The sequence below is a fragment of the Lynx canadensis genome, chromosome A2 (genome assembly GCF_007474595.2).
Source record: "Lynx canadensis isolate LIC74 chromosome A2, mLynCan4.pri.v2, whole genome shotgun sequence".
In the NCBI taxonomy this organism is placed as follows: Eukaryota; Metazoa; Chordata; class Mammalia; order Carnivora; family Felidae; genus Lynx; species Lynx canadensis.
In genome coordinates, this window is record NC_044304.2 from 124,315,569 (window position 1) to 124,337,405 (window position 21,837).

Consider the following 21,837-nt stretch of genomic DNA (forward strand, 5'->3'; position numbering starts at 1 on the left):
ATACATATATATATGTGTGTGTGTGTATATACATATATATATATATATATATATATATATATTTGTTTTATATAAAGAATACACTGGACAAGGGCAAAGAGAAACTTGCTTAAAGTAATTTACACACTATTTGGTCAAGTTACAGACATACAGGGTTCTCAGATTTTGGTGTTTGATTGAAGCATATGAAAATTTTGATCCTTGGTGTTGACCTTCAGAAACAGCAATTTTTGTGGTTCAACGTAATATATACTTTGAACATCTTAAGGCTTTTTCACTGGAGATAGTTACCCTGACAGGTTATTGCAATGTATCTTAATAATGCAGCCTTTAAATTAAGAGTGAATTTATACTGGGTTCATAAACTAAACATAAAATGTGATGGTATAGTGAAACTAACACCTCTCAATCTCTGAACCCCCAGCTCTGAATTAATGGCTCTTGTGTACATCCTCAGACCCCTTCTGATGGTGGTAGGGGTAGAAAGAGAAGCAGTATTCATTTACCTTAGTACCAGTGAGAGGGAATACATGGTATTCCCTGAAGGAGGAAAATGATTGATGGTCATTAAACTCAGCACATATTTATTGAGCATTTATGTTAATAATGGCCTGAGGCACTATGAGATTGGAAAAACACTTTTTAAAAAAAATGAACAAAAAATTAAATTATGTTCCAGATGGTTTTGAAGTTAGATGTCTTATATTGCTCTGGAGTTCTTTGAAAATTGATGAACTTCTGCTAGCCATGGGTATTAACTCTTGGTTGGAATATTTGATTAATCAGAACAAATTATTATTCCTTGACTGTGGTAGGTTATACACACACACACACACACACACACACACACACACACACACATATAATATGTATGTATGTATTTAATATAATATTTAGATAATGGATCTAGTTTGCAGACTATTTTCTATTACTAGAGTCTAAAAGAGAGGTGTGAATGTGGGATTGAACCCGTGGTCATGTGCAGGTGGGCGAGGCCCTTCAAGTGGAGTTTGGGGCACTGGTGACAAGGAACAGACAATTGTATTTCCCATGGCTAGTGGCCTTTCCCTCTTCGTGGCCCCCCACCCCCCACCCCCCCACTTCCACGCGGCTACTGGTCTTATCTCACACTGACAAGTCAGTGGTAAGAATTTTGCCTTTGGCTCTCAGTTTGTAATATGCATAAGAACCACGAGGAAGCTTGTTGAAAATGCAGACTCAGAGATCCTCCAGAGATTCTGAGGGTCTGGTGGGGACCAGAGAGTCTCTATTTTTAATAAACTCTTCCAGTGACTCTATGCAAGGGCCAATTTTTGAAAAACTCTTCCCAGCTGAGGTTAACGGAAAGGGAAGGATGTATAAATATAAACATAAATATAGGTAAATCCCCCAATGAAGCAACACGTTAAACAGGGGATAGGTACAATTGAAGTTCTCTTTTTGGTACAAAGCTTAACAAGAGGTCATCTCTCATTTACAGAATATTATTTTTGTGGGCCTTTCACGCAGTCATCTTGCACGCTAATGGTATTTGCTGAAGTGCCTCTTTTTCTCTTCATGTCCTTTCATCTCTCTTTTTTTTTAATTTTTTCATGTTTTATTTTATTTTTGACAGAGAGAGAGAGAGCACCTGAGCAGGGGAGGGGTAGAGAGAGAGGGGGAGACACAGAATCCAAAGCAGGCTCCAGGCTCTGAGCTGCCAGCCCAGAGCCTGATGCGGGGCTCGAACCCATGAACTGTGAGATCATGACCTGAGTTGAAGTTGGACGCTTTACTGACTGAGCCACCCAGGCACCCCATGTCCTTTCATCTCTTAAGCCTCCTTTTGTCACCCAATCAAAATGAGTCATTTGTTCTTTGAAGACTTATGTTGGTCACTTGTATTATAACCCTTACTCCTGCCTACCCTGAAGTTTTATTAATTCTTTTCATGGCCGTCTCTCCTGCTGGACTTCAAGCTTCTTCAGGGCAGGAATAGTGTCTGACTTCTCACTCCCACTCAAAGCATCTAGAATAGCACCTCTTAACAACTGTTTTATGAATAAATACTGTGTTCGTAAATTGGGGGGGGGGTAGCCTGATCTTCATTTTCCTCAAAGCCAGACTTCATTTCTGAGGTAGCGCAGGTTTTCTCAAGAAACCTATTTCCTAGGTGAGATAATTAAGGCCCAGAAAAGTGAAGCAAGACAAAGCTCACCCTGCAAATGAGCGAGAGTTGGGACTGTGATTCAAGGACGGGAATCCTGGGCCATCCCGGGTAGACTCCATAGAGTTATCAATCAGAGAATGTTTCCTGACCACAAGGATTGAGAAAGCACCCCGAGGGGGTGAGTGAGACCCAGCAAATAACCTCCCCAAGGATTAGGTTTTTAACAGTCCTTGTGGTCCAGTTAGGTAGAGCCCTGACTGGCGCCTTTGGGTGGGGCAGGCTGACCCCCTGGGCTGCTGCCAGCCCTTTCGTGTGATGGATTCTCACAGGGACACACTCTGTTTTCTGTGGTCTCTCTGTGATGGGCAGCAGCTGCACGATGAAGCTGATGTGACGTATGTTTGTTGCTTCTTCAACATGAGCCAACTAGATGTAGCAATTTGACAAAACAGCCAGGGTTTTCGGACTGATTTGCTGGAATCCTGCAGCATCTGAAGGAAACAGGCAATCGATAAAGAGCTGAGGGCCAGGTGAGGTGGGGTTTAGAGACGCCCCAGCCCTTCCATTCCCAAACCTCCATAATAGAAGCTGTTTCCTTCTGCTAACAATTTCCATCCAGCAGGTACCTTCCTCATCCAGAACAGAACTATTCTGGGAAATTTTAGTTCTTTTCTCTCTCTTTATGCCACTCCATTTCTGCCCACATTTTCCTTTCCTTAATCAGGGAGAATGTAAAGTCAAGATGTTGCCTTCACATTAATTCTGGTCACGTTGCTAAACTATTTCCCATACTTTTAATGGGAATCCTTAAAAAATTTTTTTCTTTTTAAATTGGCCTGACATTCCATTGTTCCAGGGTTTCACCTTTATCATCTCCATCTTTATTATTTTTTACCATGTTATTTTCTCTCTCTGTTATTAGCTCAGCATTTCCATGATGTCACCACTCCTCAAGTTTTCTGCCTTGTTTTTCTCAGTTTCAGTTTCTAATTCTTGGTTTCAGCCTGATAATGAAATGTACAAACAAAATTACAGTGGGGTGGTTGTTCCTCCTACACTCAACACCATGGCGGCCAAACATCTGAGGGATGGAGTGTCCAGTGGGGAGCTCTCTGGCATAGGTGGAGTTGGAAGAGCCGGTGGAAGGCCAGAAGGTAGACCATTTGCTATAAGGATTAAGGAGTCAAGAAAAGGATAGCTAGGAAGAACGGAAGGGCTAGCTTAGAGCAGTGCCGAGTGCCCAGGTGGGAGTTGAGTAAATATTTTCCGCTAATGATGATGGGCTGATACAATTTGGCCTGGTGGAGAGAATGCCCAGGGGAACTTTAACAGCCTTCCAATATGTGGGAAGGAAATTCTTTGTTGAAAGGACAGAGAGGAGTACACATCCCAAAGTTGCAACATATCTTTAGCTGTAGCTTCTCCGCTGGCCTCTCTGCCTCTTGCTTACTTCCAGAGTGAGCCCCAAAGTGGTTGTGGGGTGTTGGCTTCCCTGTTTCTTGGCCAGTAGCTGCCTGTGAGTGCAGGCCTCTTCCCTAGATCCCTCTATCCTAGTTACCCTGCTGTAGATGAGATCACCCTCTCAGCTTAGAGCCACATTTGTTGGGATCAGAAATTGAAAGCAGGGTCTGACTGTGGACTCTATTCATCCCAGGGTTTTGGCTCTAGGTCTTAGTATAACCAAGAAGGAAAATTCTAAATAAAGGATTCCCCCCCTTTTCTTTCCATTACTCCTAAGGGTTAATATTCTCTGCCTCCTGCACTCTTCCTTAATACTCAACTAGCCTTTGGTTACTAGGCTCTGGTGGGTCTGAGCCTTGTTGGTTGGGGATATTGGTCCTAGAATTTTCCCCTGGCATTCTCGGCTCTTCTAGAGAGTCAGAATTTTCCTAAACTGCATCTAATCCCTCAGCGATGTAGCTTGGCAGGCACGCTGTTTATTAGCAATAGGGGCAAGGAGCGCCCAGCAGTGGCCAAGACAACATCTCTATGAGCCTCAACTGACAGAGACAGTTCCATCCTGAAGTTTCTGGGTCCCTAGGTATCTGGCATGGTGGCAGGTGCTGAGAGAAGGTGACCTCTGGTGGTCACTAGATTAATGTGATCATCTGAGCCAGTGCTTTTGTACAGGTGTGTGTGTGTGTGTGTGTGTGTGTGTGTGTAAGTAACACTTATGCGTATAGTATTCTCTTAGCACTTGTATGATGGATTTATAAGAATTTTGTTTCTTTGGCTATTCTTTCTTAGCCCTTTTTTGTTTTTACTGGGCCTTTCATCTCTTCTCAAACATTAGAAATTGGAGGGCCCCAAGATCGAATCAAGATACTTTCTCTGTTTACATTTTTTTCTAGGTGACTTCATAGAGATTCATGGCTTAAAACCCATCCATACGCTGGAAGTTCCCACATTTATGGTCCCAGCTCTCTCACCCTTCAAGTGCAGACTCCTATCCAAATGTGCACATGGATGTCCCGGAAACATCTCCAAGTTAAAATGGCCCAGACAGAGATCTTTCTCCCACCTGTCCCCCAAATCTAGTCTTTTCCAGCCAGCAGGGTCTGCTACATTGCTGCATTTTCTCAGGCCGTCAGCCCTGGGGTTTTTGATTCTTCTTTCTCTTACAGCCTATGTGCAGTCTATTAGCAAATCTTGACAGCAAATCCTTGAAAATATATCTGAGAATTTCTGACTACCTCCACGATCATTTTTGCCTCTGGACAATATTTTATCAACCAGTGACCATTTAAAAGTACATATCCAATTATTTCACTTATTTATGAAAATCCCTCCGGTGGTTCTCATCTCACAACACAGTCTGAAACATAACTGTGGTCTGCGAGGCCCTACATGATCTGGCTCCTGATGCCGCCTCTGGCCTTCCCTCCCCATCAGAGCCATCCTTGGCTCCCAGCACACGTGATACCCAGCACCCCCTCAGCAAGGGTATTTGTTCTCTCTGGAACACACTTATCCAATATATTATGTATTCTCCTCCCCTCACTCTGGTCTCTGAGTAAAAATGTTCCCTTATCGAGGGTCTTTCTCTCCCCAGTACACATCGTTCTTCTGTGCCCTTGTCCTGCTTCATTGTTTCTAAAGTCCTTGTCAGTGCCTGTTATCAGGCAGATATTTGCTTCCTGTATGTCTCCCAATTAGAATATCAGCTCCGTGAGGATGTGGGCTCTGCCATTCATGCTGTACCCCCAGGGCCTGAGACAGTGCTGGCCCGGGACAGTGCTTATCTGTCGGATAAATGAGTATCTGCTATTTGTGTTTAATTTTTTGATTCAATAATTTGAAGATCTAGCTAATTCCAACCACCAAAATTAAATTATGAAATTTGATCTCTACTGTAAATCTGCTTTTTCTGTATGATAACTTGCCTTTTTCAGAGTTCACATTACATTGTGTATCAAATCTGATAGAAGGAAATTGTACAAATACACCAAAAGATGGAAAGTTGTGTCCCATGAACAATAACATAATCAGAGTAAGATATATATAATAAGCAATGATAATTATAAAACAAAATTTTTCCTATAGAAAACTATTTTTTAAAATATGTATTACTGCTCATACTTGGTAGCATTGTAAGTATTGGTTTCGGTATTTAAATCAAAATTCAATATGTTGGTATTTTACATTTTGCCTAAAACATTTTATAGATGCAAGACCAGCAAAGTGTGTTAAACCTTAAAATTTCCTAGAGCAAGAATAACGTGGCACACAATATTTTCCCATGATATGCATAAAACAGACAGTTCCAGGGCTCACAATGCTGAGCCACGTTGCTGCACGTAAGTTGGAGTGTGCTGGGATGTCCTCGTCAAAGGAGATTCCTTTTGTGGGTTGTCACATCCCAAGGTGCTGACATATGTCGGTCAAATTCTGTCTCAGTGAGATAACTGCGTAACAAAACTTTTTAGTCTCCTTCAGTAGCCCACATAGTAGCTAAGGAACCAAGATGAGTTGGATGATCTCAGGGAGATTGCGGCAGTGGACTTTGGTTGAAACTGACCTTTGCCTCCTCTGAACTCATGAACAGCACCATGGGCCACTCGTGTTGCAACATATGAGATGCTTTTGCTGTGTTCATGCTCTGGTCCCTCTCCCTCTTGGACTGTAAGCTCTTCTAGGGCAGAAGATGTATCTGATTCATATTTTCTGTTCCCAGCAAAACCTGGCACAGTGCCTGGACGACAGCAGGGGCTCAAAAAATATTTATTAACCAGACTCACAGATTTTTAGTCAGATAGTTTTGACTTCTGCAGTGCAAATGTTTAACCCACAGAAAAACCCAGGTTTATAACAAAGATGTCACATTTCCTAAAGGCCATTTGTTTTCTGCTGACAGTTTTATCTTATTTTAGATGTTAAAGACTTCAATAAGCTGTTTTATGGTGAAACTCTTTTAAAAATCAACTATTAAGGGTAATAATCAGGGTTGGCCCTTTGTTTTTAAAAATGGGTCATGGGGCACCTGGGTGGTTCAGTCGGTTAAGCTTCCAACTTCGGCTCAGGTCACGATCTCGTGGTTTGTGAGTTCAAGCCCCGAGTCGGGCTCTGTGCTGACAGCACGGAGCCTGCTTTGGATTCTCTGTCTCTGTCTCTGTCTCTGTCTCTCTCTCTCTCTCTCTCTGCCCCTCCCTGCTTATTCTTTCTCTCTCTCAAAAATAAAAACAAACAGTAAAAAGGGCACATGTGGTGAATCCCTTTAGCAGCAAGTTTATGTAATGTTTGGTGGGTACCTAATCATTTCTTTGTAACACCTTAATCTGATATGGATTATATACAAAATTTACATTTGTTGATTGTTTGATGAGTTTGAAAATGAAAGCTCGTGGATTAAAATTACATTCTAAACCTATGAAATAAATCTGTGGCTTCTTCAGTGCTTTCTGACATCTGCATGTGGCCCTTGGGAAAGTCTCGGTGAAGGGAACATGCTGCTAATGGCCCTGGTGAATGAGTCAGACCAACCCTAGCTCACAGAATTGCCTTCATATGGGAAGCCTGGAGCTGGCTTTTCCAGTTTCAGCCAGCTAGAGGGCCCCTGCTTCCCCTTGCTCTCCTGCCTGATGCTCCTCAGGCTAACTGGACCCTGTCTGCAGTCAGTATGGATGGGAAGGCGATCCGGGAGCAGGGATCTTTCCAGCATCTAATGCCTCACATCGCCTTTACCGTTATTCAGAGGCAGGACAGTAGGAATCAGCTCTACAGCCTGCCATCCCAGGGGTCCCTTTGAAAGCCTCTGTGATTGCTGGTGGTCAGGGTCAATTGTGCAGATGTCTTTAAAAGTGTCTCACTAGTGACCAGAAAGTTACTTTGTCAAGATGACAGATGGACTGCGAGCAGCCCCTCCACCCTGCCTGTGTTCCCTGTGATGTCAGCTCCATTTACTTGTCAAGAGCAGGTATTTTTGTAGCTCCCAACAGTGCGTAAGCTTTCACGGGCAACCTGAGAAAACTCTTCTGCTCTGTGAAAAATCTGCTCCGTGGCTCGTTGTTGACCCACAGGAATGAGGGGGCATGTGAGGACCTGGTGAGTCCCACCCACTGTGGAAGATGCAGGAAGTGGCATGTGCTGACGAGGGGGACACCTTTCAGGGCTGGCCCCAAGAGGAGGTGGTCTGCCACCTCCCACCATCCCGGCAGGACACCAATGGGATCTAAGACACTCCATCTGTACGCTTTGGACGTTTGCATTCTTGGCAGAGAATCCTCTATGTGCGTAATTGACAGGGTCCGTTGACCTCTCAGCCTCTTTGTCTAGCCAGAGAGCCTGGTTTGTACATGGTGGTGGGTCAGAAGAGGCACTGCCACGATCATCTCTCCACGCATCCTTCCTGGATGTCACATCGCAACCTTTCCTGTGGGAGGTGCTCCAACTTTATTATTATGTTTAGCTCCTTCACTCCTCAGTCTCTCCAATACTCCCGCCAAACTAGTGGGCAGCCTCCACGCCATTGCCCAGAGAGGAGGAAGCCTGGCTTGTGCCCTCAGTGTCATAGATGTCGCTGGTGATTGGACTTGGCCTCCCATCATCTGGAGAGTAAAAGAACTCACCAGAAATGCATACAAATGTTCAGAGAATTTCATCTCCCCTTTCTTCTTTGTTTTCTTTTTGGGTGGAGGAAGAAACAGATTCATTATTCTTCATGTGCTGAAGGGCGCACAGCAAAGTAAAATCATCAAAGGTGCTGGGAGAGACAGCTGGACCGCTTGTGCTGGAGGCTGCGTTACTTTGAAGGACTTCACCCCCTCTCACCCCTGGTCCGGAATCTGTAGACATTTCCTCTGTATCACAGGCCCCATCCCACGTCCCAGCTGTTTGACTCCCTTTTGGTTGGCTGGGGAGGAGAGAGGAGCGGGCTTGAGAATTTGGGCAAAATTAAGGAAGGATGCCCACATTTATTCCTCTCGCTTCACATATTTGGCTCCCGTCTCCTGGCAAAAGGGGACCAGCCTATCTTCTGGTTTTCCCTTCTGCTTCTGAGGGCTGGAGTTGTCAGAGCCGCGCCTGTGGCAGGGTCCGATGTGCGAGGTCACCGGCTGCTTTGTGTCCCATCCATTACAGTTCCATGAACGTGGTGCTACCCGCAGACCCTCGCTTATAAGACGTACGGTGTAATAAAAACCAGGCAGTGCTACTTTCTTTGGGCTACTATTTTTATTTGGTGGTTATTTCTTTTGTGTTCTGCCATCTCTAATGTTTTGGTTCTATTTCAAAATATGATTAAACAGAATGAGGAGCTGTCTGACACTGCCCTGTTTTAAATCAGAGTTGTGCTTGAGTAGCCGGGACATTCTAATGGCCTGCGTTTCTTTGTTCTGAGGGTTTCTTGAAAAGGAGAAAAAAAAAAAAAAAAGAAAAAAGAAAGAAAAAAGAAAAAAGAAAAAAACAACACCAGACCTAAATCCTTAAACAGCATAGAACCCCAAACAATCCCTTCCAACAAACGAAAGCGCATTAAAAAAGAATTGAAATGTTAGGTAAGTTAAATATAAAAGGCCTCCTTATTAATCCCCCGTTGCTTCTTCTGGCACGTGTCATATTTTCAAGGTACAATATCAGGAGAGCACTGTCACTTAGTGATGTATTAGGGCCATATATCATCAGAACATCGTCTTTGTAGAGGATATGGGTACTAAAAGACACGATTCTGGCCAGACAGAACAGCAGGGGGCCTTACTTCTTTTCTCCAGCCCCCCCCCTTACCCCTCCTGCCTTTTTCTTTAATCTCCCTCTGTTTTGTGTTGCAGAGAAGTGAATTTCTTCATGGGATATGACTTGTTGCAAAATAATCGGGGGGCCCCGGTGGGCTTCATAAAGTCTTTTAAATGGCTGAGTTTCAAGGGCAGCTTTGTTCAGAGTTTGCACTGTTCGCAGGGCCGGGGAAGGCCGCATTTGCCAGGGTCCAGGTCTCCAGGGGAAAGGCTCGCTGAGCCTAGACAGGAGGAAGAAAGAATAACACTCCCAGATGTAGTGCAGTGAATTGTGTTGTCCTTGCAAGATGCTTGCTTGCACATTAAGTCTCCAAAAATATGTTCTTGCAAGGGATTTTTACCTTAAGACTCCAAAAGTGTGGCCTCCGGGTGCTACCAGCCTCCCGGAGAGACACCCTCCTGCTCAAATTGAGGAAGCAATGACAGGGCTCGGAGGCTAAGGATCCAGGTTCTCATCTGTTTTGCAAATGACCAGGCTCTCAGAAATTGAGGCTTGTTTTGAGTTTTAAGCCAGAGACTTAATCTGTCTATCTTAAAATGCACTATTTTTATTCATGTGTTCAAAATGAAACCATAAACCACTAAGGTTTATAATGGTCTGAAAATGAGGAGTGCTTAACAAAGGCAAACATTTAAATTCCTAGCTACAAGGGAGAGATGGTTCATCTTAGCCTTTGAACCAAATTGTGTAGCATTGTGATTTAATCACCAACACCGCTATCGGTGAGTCCTGGCTTTGAATCTCTGCCCTGACTAGCTGTGTAAACCCAGGGAAGCCCTTAAAACTCTCTGTGCCTCAGTTTTCTTATCGAAAACAATAGGGGTAAATTGGTACCTTCCTGAGACTTGTTGCAAAGGTTAAAAAGGATATAATACACAAAACATGCTCAGCACAGTCTGGCAAATAATAGATTTTCTACAAATGCCAGGTACTCTTAATAGTTCAGCCCCCTGCCCGGAAAACTATATGCCACTTCATTGTTTGGTTAGCAATGGATCGGCGTCTCTCTCTCGCTCTCGCTCTCTCCTCTCTCTCGCTCTCGCCCTCTCTCTCCTCTCTCTCGCTTTGGCTATTAAAGGAATTTGCAAAGAGTGGTGGAGGTTGGGGGTTCAGAAAGGTCTGAAAATGCTAATTTACATTAAAAGCAAGGGCCATTGACACCTGCCACCTTTCCTACTGACCTCAGACACCTCCCACCTCTTGTACTGACCTCACTCAATTGGGGAAGAAAAGAGATCTTGGGAAACATTCTCTTGTCTGGGAAGTTTGAGTCATTTTCCTTACTAATCGCCCTTTCCTCACCTTTGAAATGGTTTTGTTAATTTTTTCTCTCTTTCCATTTTTTTTTTCTTCCTATTTTCATTGAGCTGAGAGATATGGCTCAGAGACTCATACTTGTAACTAAAGCTTTGTAGTGGACCAAATTTCCCCCACCCCTTTTTTTTCTCCAGCTCATTCTGTGCAAGAATTATGGGGAAGTCAATTGTACTATCAGTAATAAAGGACGAGCAAGTAAAAGCTTAATTAAAACAATAAATCATCAATCAAATTTAATATTGCCACTGGCAACCACTGAACTATCTCAGTTCCCCCCACCCGCCCGGTGATTATTGTCTCAGAGATCAAGAACAGATTTTGTCCGAAGGAGACAGGCTGGAGCAGGTACAGGCTTGTGTTGGCTCCTCTATGAGCGCTCATGCTCCCTTGGAAAGGATTTCCCCTGACCGTATGTTCCAGAGAATCACTGTATTTTATGTCCCATTTGTCAAACCCACTGACAAGCAATGGAACCTGCCCACTCTGGGTCTTTTCTTTCAGCCTTTGCCTGTATCTCTGAATTCTAGAACCATGCCATTCTGCAGCCCAGTCTGTTTGCCCAAGTCCCGGTCCAGCCCTTGCACGGTGCCTTTGACAGGTTACCTTATAAAAGGGCCGGAGACCTTGTGTGTTGGGCCCAGGTGGCCTCTTTCCGGAAGATTTCCAGACTAGCTCAGCTACATACTAATCTATTCCTAAAATCTCAACAGTCATGTAGGAGCTAACCTAATTCTAATATGATACACCCATAAATTTTAATGCTGTGCCTTAGCAACTAACCTCCTTGGCTGGCCCCTTAATCCAGGCCTGGGAACCAGGTTGTGTTCCCAGGTCCACTGCTCGCTAGCTCTTTGAGGGACCTGAGACACTTAACTTCATTGTGTACCATTCCCCCATCTGCAAATCTTAAGAAACCTGTGAGGATTAATGAAATAATGTCTGCTGAGCACTTTAGAAGAAAAGTGCTATGTAAACGTGAAGTATTATTCTTCTGTTTATGAGAAGTTTTATAATATCGCCTAGGAGAAATTGTGACCTGCGTTCAAAGGTACCATAAAGTTCCCTTCGGCTCTTTTGGGGCTGGATTTGGGTTACAACGGGGGACTTCAAGGAAAAGTTGACCTCTTTAACTTCATGCATGGGGAGACTAGAAATTCCATGGAGAATACATGTGCTGATGTCGGATCACCTTCCTCCTTGGGAAACTTGACACAAGATATTTGTAATCCTAAAAACAAATTCCTCTGTGATCAATCTTGAGACTCTCAAGTGATGAAACACCATTGAGAAAAAACAAAACAAAACACCATTTTTCTCACAGAGAAAAATGATTTGATTCGGGGTCAAAGTGTCCTATCTGTGCTCACCGCCCACGATGGCTTTTGAGTCAAGGTGACATTCCCACTTGGTGCCAGAAGCTGCCCTGCAGTTTTGGTGTGATCTGCTAATGTGTGACGTCTTGTTTCCTCCAACACTGTAGGTTTCTGGAGAATAGAGAGGAAGCTTGTAGCATGACTCCTCGCTCCAACGGCACCGCGTACCATGGCACACATATCAAGTCTTCAGTTTGGCTGCTCTAGAACTACACTGTGTCTTTACTTGTCAGAGTTGTCATGCTGGGCATCCATCCCCTGACAGTAGCTGTTGATGAAGGGGACAGATGAGTCAGGGTTAATATGGGTCCACTCCCATGGATGTTTGCGTTTTGGTAGGGGGATTCTGGAGGGCAACACAGTCTTATAAGCTCCTCCTCAAGTAAGACTGCCATGATTCAATGACAGAGTTGGGGGGGGGGCTTGCACATACATAGGAGGAAGGGATAGTCTTCAGGGCTTCTAATGGAAGAAAGACAACCACTGTTAGTTGCCTCTTTATCTCCTCTATGATACTCCCTGGCCTGTGGACTTCATTGACATATTGAGTGTTGTTCATCTGGTCAGAAAAAAGTATTACAACTTCACAACTTTCTTGATTTTCTGCAAAAGGGTCTGGCACTTAGAATTTGGTAGTTTGCCAAATGACAGCTGTTTGCCCCCAAGGGTAGGGTTTGGTTTTATAAGAGACAAGGACTGAAGGGAAATAATGCCATCTTCTAGGAAGACACTCAGGTGGTCTGCCAGCTTCCTAATATGGCTGTAGAGTCTCAGCAGGCGGGGCACCAGGTATTTTTGTTTTTATTCTTATTTCAAGATATTTGAGGTACAGTTTCAGAGTCTAAAAATAGAGTATCTGCCTGCTGACCTTTCTCCCTGATCGGTCTCATCATATTAGCTGCTGTGTTTTCCTCTCCAGATTTCTATTTTATTATTATTTTTTAAAATATAAATGAAAGGTCAGGTAATACTTTCCATATTTCATAATAGGATTGGTCCCGGAAGAATCTGAGAAAAAAAAAAAATCAAGACATTGGCATGAAAGAGAACAAAAGCATTTCAAAAAACATTTTTTTCTAGTTGCAGAAAGCAAACAGGAAAATCTCCCAGTGGTGATCTGCTATCTTCTCTATAACCCCACCACCACTCCCCTGCAGTGGGAGATCATTTCCCTCAACAGCAGACGCTGAAAAATGTTCAGGAGCCACACTACTGGGTCTCATGGTCCCAATTCCTAAGCCCATGGAACTCTGTGCTACCATCTAGTGGCAGACTTCAGACACAACAAGCTGGCTGCGGGAATCCTGTTTGAACTTGGCTGTGGCTGGAGCTGTGGTTTGGCTCACATCCTTATAGAGCTTTGTTGCCAGCCATGTAGACTTTTTCTTTTTTACTCCCTATGCCCCCCCTTCTATTTTTGCATGTTGGCACTTCATTTCATGTGCCTCCAGAGGCTATGTTTGAGGTTTTGATATATTCAGTCTTTTGGAAAGGAGGCAATAATGCAGATACCTTTGACAACAGGTAAATCACAGGCAGGCTGACCCTAGAAAGTGATAAACACCAGGAGACAGAGACAGAGCATGAAAAATGTGATAAGGCTTATTACTCTTAAACACTGGCTAGGTCTGTTTTTTAGAACATTCTGACATTTTCCTGCAGTGCTTTTCTACCACTGTGTCTGTTGCTTAGATTTGGAGAGATTCAAGCCCAAGCTGGAATCTCTGGGAAGTCTGTTTGGGGATGCCAGTCTAGATTTCAGAGATATATAGGCACAGCTACCTATCAGATTATCCAGAATGGTTAGAATTGTCCTCATTACCAGAAAACAGCTGGTGTTTGTACACCTTCCCGTGGTTGGTGATGACAAAGCTCTGTGGAGTTATCCTGCTCCTGTTAGAGAGCTCACTTCACTTGTGTGGAACGACTGGGAAGGCACCAGTCTCCCCTGGGGCTTCTGGGCCGGGACATTGTTTTGTTCTTGTCTGTATCCTGAGTGCCTGGAAGTAGCAAAGTGCAACATTTAAATGTTTGCCTTTGGAGTCAGACAAGCCTCTCTTTGCATTCCAAATCTGACTTTTATGTGACCCTGGGCAGGTTTCTTAACCTTGGTTCCTCATCTGTAAAATGGGGGGTGATGTGGATTTTTTGGGGTGAAATAATGCACATAAAATTCTTAGCACAGAGCCCGGTACACGGAACGTGTTTGGTAAGTATGAATCAGCATCAGAAAAGGCTTCTTGAGTGAAGAAGTGAGCCAAACGAGCCATGGCCTTGCATCAGGGCAGAGGACACTTGGCGCACATGGGGATGAGGAGGCCAGCGGAGGTGGGCTGCTGCAGGCGTGGCTTCGTGTGCGGCTTCTCACCAGAGCCGCCGGCTGCAGCCCAGCGTTCTTGTCTTGCCGCAAAATCAGTGACAGCAAAGCGAGTGGTCTTAATTAACCTGTGCTTAAATTTACTCTGTAGCTGCTGGACTCAATTAAGGAGACAGAGGAATCAGCCTCTGGCCAGCAATTCTCTGTAGTTTTTCTTGCTTTCTTCGAGGGCCTGCGATTCTAAGCATGTGCTTCATATCCTTGTCAACCAGACACCAGGGAAATGATCAGATATGGCGGCTTGGTAGAATATGAAAAAACTCCAAATGTCATTAGAATGGGGGAAATCCTGCAGTAAAAGTAGAGCTAAAGTTTAGGTTTGGGGTGTGTGTGTGTGTGTGTGTGTGTGTGTGAGAGAGAGAGAGAGAGAGAGAGAGAGAGAGAGAAAGAAAGAGGGAGGGAGAGAGAAAGGGAGAGAGAGAGAACAACAAAAAAATTCCAGATGTGCAGCTACAAACCATCTGGTTGGAATGACTTTTGTGCTGGACTGTAATTACAAGCTATTTATTATGAATCTTGGGATCCTGTTATGGATTTTGACTGGCTCCCAGGTTTCTAATTTAGCAAAGGATTCCTATATTTAAGAAAGTGTGGGTCTTCCTATTTATCAGACCCTGAATTGTGTCTCATACCCACTCTGACCGCCCTTAGAGCTTTGAACTCCCCATGCCTGAGGACTTTTCCCTCCAGAGAGGAGATGCACTTGGGGGTGGCCCTTCCCTAAAGCTGCAGCCAGGTTTGCATAAGCCATGCTAACAGAAGTTCTGCTTAGAAAGTGTGTTCACTTCCAGAGTCTTGGGGTGGGGGTGGGGGCGGGGTCGGTATCAAACCGCGGCTTGTGGGAACTGCACTTTGCCAAATGAAGTCACTGTTAATGATGCCAGGCAGCATATATCCCTGATCATTGCTCATGATGACTTCAGTGGTAGTGGAGGGACACTATTAATATTTTAAAATATACCTCTTAAATTTGAGTTGTGACCATACTATGTATTTTGCTTGTAACTTGAGAAAAATTATGAGAATCAGTTGAAGGGCTGTGACCTACAGTGAGTCTTGATGCAGTCATCATTATGAAGGAGAGGGGGAGGGAAAGAGCTTTGGAGGGCTGGGAGCTGGGCCACCTGGGTTCAGATTATAGGTCTACCATCACTTGAGGGACTGCTGACAGCTCCCGAACCCATCTCAGCCTCACTGGGAACAAGAATGTGCTCTGTAGAGTGGCTGCACGTTGGAATTACCTGGGAAGCTCGGGAAGCACCCAGGTCTCATCCTCAGATCAATCAGCTCGGAGCTTCAGGGGGTGGGAGACAGTGCCCTCTTTGTTAAGAACCACACAAGGGTCCTGGTTTGCAGCTAAGGATGAGGACCACAGATTGTGGGAGGAAATGAGGTTAGCTCCGTGAAGGACCTTATCACATAACAGACACCAAAAAGGGGGGGGGGGAGAATGGATTCCTCAGGTCATATATATATATACCTTCTCTGAGCAGCAGTTTTCTTGTTTATCAACTGGGGATATGAATAATGCTTATCTCGCAGAAGTTAGGTAGGAATGAAAGCCATAGCGCCTAGCATATAGGAGAAACTTACTGAAGCTCAAATCTTGTTGAGGTTTGTGACATTGTATTTTTGGTGCACGTGTATCCGGTCTGTGTATAAACAGGCATATACATCACGTTTGGGTCTTCTCTGAGACATTTTAACAGCTAACCTTTCAGGATAAAACCAAAGATGCAAATGCTCACCACACTTCATTAGCATAAGTGCTAATATAATGCAGCTGTCCCATGGCTATAAAACACTGACGCCTGTGTCTCTGCTTGGCGTGGGGAATATTATTTTTTCTCTAACTGAGCTGATTCAATACTCAACTTTGTCATTATTTGAGTTGGAACTTTAGATTGCTGCATTTTAATGCACTCTACTATTAAGGATTGTTGGACGGCTGTGTGCAAATATTTTTGTTCTCACGATGCAGTCCTGGCCCAGGTAGCCCAATGGGCAAAATATGATTTACACAAATATTATCGTTCCTATAGTGTATACTAAAGAGAAACCTTAGAACAGAGCGGGAGAATGCTTTTCTCTCGGCGTTCGGTTATCTGGGTTACGTTGGTTTCTGAAGAAGGGACTTTTCATCCCTTCTCGTGTGCCCTTCTCAAAAGTTCTGTGTTTCTGGATGACTATTTCTGTTCCAGAGAGAGCGAAATCCTATTTGCTTTCCTGAGTGTTCTTGCCAAGATGAAGGCAAGATAGGAAGAGGGAGGCTAGGAAAACCTGTGTCAGGCTTCTGGGGATTCTGTTTGGAGTTGCTTTCAAATGTCTCTTGTCTCTTTTTGCCTAGAACAAGGAAGTGACCTGTAAGAGAGAGAAGTGCCCAGTGCTGTCGAGAGACTGTGCCCTGGCCATCAAGCAGAGGGGAGCCTGTTGTGAGCGGTGCAAAGGTGACTTATGTCTTGGCCGCCTTCTCTTCGCTTGGGTGCAAGTGGGTGTTGGGAGGGAAGCTAGTGTGTGTGTATGTGTGTGTTTGGGGAGGTTGGTAATAATAGGGACTCTTCTAATGGAGGGAAGAAAGAAGAGTGGCCATCTGCATATTTGGTTTCCTTGCGAAGGCAAGTGGCTTAAGTGTGACAGAGATGCTACAGACATGATGCCTATGTATGTTCGTATGGACATGCGCACTGTTTCTTTTGTCAAGAAGTTTCAATGGTTTCTCCTGGCTGCATGCTCACCTTGCCTTCCTCTGCCAGAGGCGTAAGCCCGAATTTTATCATTTTGATCCCTATTCATTTTTTTTCTTAACTTCAAAAATGAATCAACGTTGCTCCCCTCACCTTGGAAGCCTCTCTAACATATCCTTACTCCAACCTCGTTTTCCACGGCCCTCCAGTGCACGCACTCTCTCTTGAACATGCTGTTCCTGCTGTAGCCGCTTAGCCTCGGCTCAGGTCTCTCCTCCCCACCTGTCCACATGCTGCCTGTGCTTAAGGCCCCCAGCCTACATTGTCTATGTTTCTGTGGCACACAGAAGTCCACATGGGTTCTTCATGGCTGTGCTTTTTCTCCTTCATCACCTTGTTTGCGTTCGTAAGTCCTTGGGGATGGGAGCCATGTCATGCTCTGACATCGCCTTGTGCCTAACAGAGGGGGTCCCTCAAGAGGCACCGAGAGCATCATGGCTCAGGATGTGGGCTCTGGAGTTACACTGCTATGCCAGAATCCAGCAGTCCCGAACTGTGGAGTGTTTACCAAAGTTCATGGCCACTAGGAACCTCAGTATGTGACCTTATTTGGAAATAGGACCTTTGGAAGTATAATTAGTTAAGATAAGGTCATACTGGCTGAGGGTGGCCCCAGGTCCGATATGACAAGTGTCTTTAGACCAGGGAGTGGAGACAGGCAGATACACAGAGAAGACAACCATATTATGGGAAAGGCAGATATAAACGCCTGCGCTCTGTTCCCTGGAACTCCCATTCAGTTGTTCTGGGGAGGGGGAATAGGTGTTTGTCTTTTTAAGTTTTTTTAAATGTTTATTTATTTTTGAGAGACTGGGGGAGGGGCAGAGAGAGAGGGAAACACAGAATCTGAAGCAGGCTTCAGGTTCTGAGCTATCAGCACAGAGCCCAACGTGGGGCTCGAACCCACAAACTGTGAGATCATGACCTAAGCCAAAGTCAGATGCTTAACCAACTAAGCCACACAAGCCACCCTCTGAAGGCATTTTTTTTTTTAATGTTTATTTCTGGGAGACAGAGAGACAGAGTGGGGGAGGAGCAGAGAGAGAGGGACCCACAGAATCTGAAGCAGGCTCCAGGTTCTGATCCGTCAGCACAGAGCCTAATGTGGGGCTCGAACCCACGAACCGTGGGATCATGACCTGGGAGGAAGTCGGACGCTCAACCGACTGAGCCACCCAGGCGCCCCGGTCTGCAGCCATTTTTAATGACAACCCATGAGTCTCAATATTCAGCAAAGATCCTGTGAACTTTTTAAAACATACTATTATGTAAAATCCACATTTCAAGAATTAATGCCCAATTGTGTGTTAATAACTACAGTTATTGTAGTAAACTATTTAGTTAAAAAATTAAAAACTAAAAAAGCAAAATCAAACCCAACAGAGACAGAGATTAGAGTTAAGCTACCACAAGCCAAGGAGCACCTGGAGACACTAGGAGGCAGGAGAAAGCAAGGAGGGGCTCTTCCCAAAGCCTTTACAGGGAGCACAGCCCTGCCAACACCCTGATTTTGGACTCCTGGGCTCCAGAACTGTGAAAGAGTAAATGTCTGTTGTTTAAAGCCACCAAGGTTGTGGTAATTTATTATGGTAGCCCCAAGAAAAGAATACACCAACATCTCTACTTAGGCAGGTAAAGATATGGAATCTCTCCCCCAGTTCCCACCTATATATGGAGGTAATAATTGTGTTGGAGGCAGTTGAGTGGGAAGGTCCATTCAAAGTGCTTAGCACAGCCTGACATGTAAGTGTTTCTCAGTTAATTTCAGTATGGTAGGTGCTCTTTAAATATTTGGTAACTGGACTATAAAAATATACCTTCTGAAGCCTTTTTGGAGCAGGGGTGCAGTGGGCTGGGATGATATTTTTTCAGAGCCTTTTGCATCAACCATTTACCTATTGCCTTCTTACAAGTTGGGAGTCAGATGTTTTACCCATTTAACTTCTGAGAGCTATCAATGCGAGGCCTGAAATGGTAATTTATTAGGAATCTCCCAAGCAGATGGTCAGATAAAGCGATTCTAGTGAAAAACACATTAGCGAGCCAGTGCGTGTCCAAGTTACTGTTGTTTCACCTTAAAGAAGCTCCTCTATTCATTCTTTATTTTTTGAACTGCTTATTTGCCATCTTCATCTTTCAGCGATTAATATGGCTGCCTTGCCAATGAGAGGCCAGTTAGATACCACAGGATGGAAGCACCGTGGTCAAGGGAACGTTCCCAAGGCTTTGGGTTTGTTTCCCCATTAACCGTGGTACAGCAGGGAACTTTCTGTGGCTGTAGTGTATGACTGTCTTTTCTGATTGTCCTGCTGTTTCCTTTATGGTCATTTTTCCCCCTGATTATCCTATCGTCCCAAGGGAAAGAGATACCCAAAACAAACCCATTTCTTGAATGTTCTTTTTGAGCTTTAAGAAGATAAGGTTCTTCAAATTAAACTGGGCCCAAGAATAGACTAGAGAATTCAGCATACTGAGATCTCTTTCTGTTAGTAGTGTCAGCCTTTTGGGGGAGGTCAAAATTCCCAACCTGCCCTGAGGTGGTCCTTCATGAGAGAGACTCTTGAACGCATCAGAATTCTCAAGCTCCGGAGGTTGATGTTAGAGACACCCCCTTCATTTTTCTTTATTTCTACTCCATCGCACACACTATTTGTCTCATGGATTTTAAGAGAAACAATTGTATTCGCTCTTAGCTACTGGCTTATTTATGTGTTTCTGATCAGAATAGTAACATATGCTCATAGAAGAAGCTTTGAAGAATAGTCTAAAGTGTGGGAAAGCAGAAAATAAATTTACTGATAACCCTACCACCAGAAGGTACAATTGTTAATATTTAGTATATTTCTTTCCATATTTTTCCCTGTGTAAAAGTGTTTAGCTAATAGCTTACTACTTATGTTGCATTATTAAAAAAAAGATTTCCGGGGCGCCTGGGTGGCGCAGTCGGTTAAGCGTCCGACTTCAGCCAGGTCACGATCTCGCGGTCCGTGAGTTCGAGCCCCGCGTCGGGCTCTGGGCTGATGGCTCAGAGCCTGGAGCCTGTTTCCGATTCTGTGTCTCCCTCTCTCTCTGCCCCTTCCCCGTTCACGCTCTGTCTCTCTCTGTCCCAAAAATAAATAAACGTTGAAAAAAAAAAAAAAAAAAAGATTTCCACTTAAAATCAGGGCATCAAATCTTTGCAACTAACTTGGAAATATTGCCCTTGATGGGTACATGAGATTCTGTTATGGGAAGGTTATCAACATTCACTTGGTCGTTCTCCATTTCTGGGCATTGAGGTTGTATCTTAAATTGGAGCACTGTGGAAGGTGAAAGAAAGACAAACAGCTGAAACCAAAGAGCACACACAGTGAAATAAAAATGACTGGAAAGAGAGAATCAAGAGGAGCATTACCTGGGTAGGGAGAAGTCAGTGTGAACCCACAGACCACGCTGGATTTGGCATCCAAAGGAATCTGGATGGACCTCTCCTTAACCCTTTTGCACCATTCGTTCGCTCAGGGGGAGAAACAATAATAACAACAGAAAACTAGCTGTGTTTCTCAGAAGTCCTCTTTGAAACAGCGTCCTCCATGCTAACACTGGGGGTTTTGACTTTTCTTACTCAAAGAGGGTGATTCAGTGAGGAATCATATTAATGAGAATTTTGTCGATAATACTTGACTTCAGAGCAGAGTGATGTTTAGGCAATATTGTCTCAGGGTCAAATAATTTTGATCAGATCAGGGAATAATATGCAGTTAGTTTTTCTTAGCAAAGAAATGGAGCCTCTGGTTTTGGATCAGTTAACACATGGTCAGCAGAGAACTGATGGACTTCATTCCTCTGTATTTTGAAAGGCATTTACGTCAAGGATCCCATCTTTATGCTCATTCTGAAGTTGCTCATCAGATAGATTAGGTCACAGTGAGGTCAGGCCTCTTGTAGAGATGAGCATGTATCTGACCTGGTGGGATAGGTGGAGGGTGTGTCTACCAGGCTTCCCAGAAGAGACAGCCCTTCTAGAAGAGCCTTTCTACCAGCAGGTATGCAGAAAGGTAAAATCTAGCACTGCTAACTTGGTGAAGCAATAGTGAAAGCTTGATGGTTGCTTTGATTTGCCCTTGAATATTGTTTTTTGTCTGTCCTTTCTCTTACCTGAAGGAATCGTGAGTATAAGCAGTGATTCTCAAAATACAATGGACTACAGGATCACCTGTTAAATGTAGATTCCTGGGCCTTGCCCTGCAATAATAATAGGAACTGGGATCATCTTTCTCTTTATTCAAATAGCAGCAGCTACTCTAGGTAATCTTTACTCAGTGCCAGGCATTGAATCCTCACAGGTACTGTCATAACCCCCTTTTGAAGATGAAAAAAATGGTACCGCTGAGACGCTTAGTGAATAGTCCAAGGTTACGGACTAGATGATGATGGAGCTGGGGCACAGACTATGATCTCACCATTAGGCTTGCAGGTCTGCTGTGTCCCTGGGCCCGGGTCCCTGATTCTACATTTCCAGGTCTCCACTGGGCATCTCATGGGGGCTGAGGCTTGAGAACCACTGGTACCAGATAAAGAAAGGACAGGAGGATAAGGGAATGCAAACCACATGTTTAGTAGAGTGTTGGTTGATATCTACTTCAATCAGTGCGTCTTTGGGGTAAAAAA

The 21,837-nt window shown here is 44.2% G+C and overlaps 1 protein-coding gene across 2 annotated transcripts in view; it reads left to right on the plus strand.

The window, feature by feature from the left end:
* BMPER (BMP binding endothelial regulator) overlaps positions 1 to 21,837 on the plus strand; it is a 251,171-nt gene that overhangs the window by 14,070 nt on the left and 215,264 nt on the right. For both annotated transcript variants that reach the window (XM_030308210.1, XM_032592428.1), the window contains exon 3: positions 16,791 to 16,890. In XM_030308210.1, the coding sequence (XP_030164070.1) occupies positions 16,791 to 16,890 (100 nt within the window). The remainder of the gene's footprint in view (positions 1 to 16,790; positions 16,891 to 21,837) is intronic.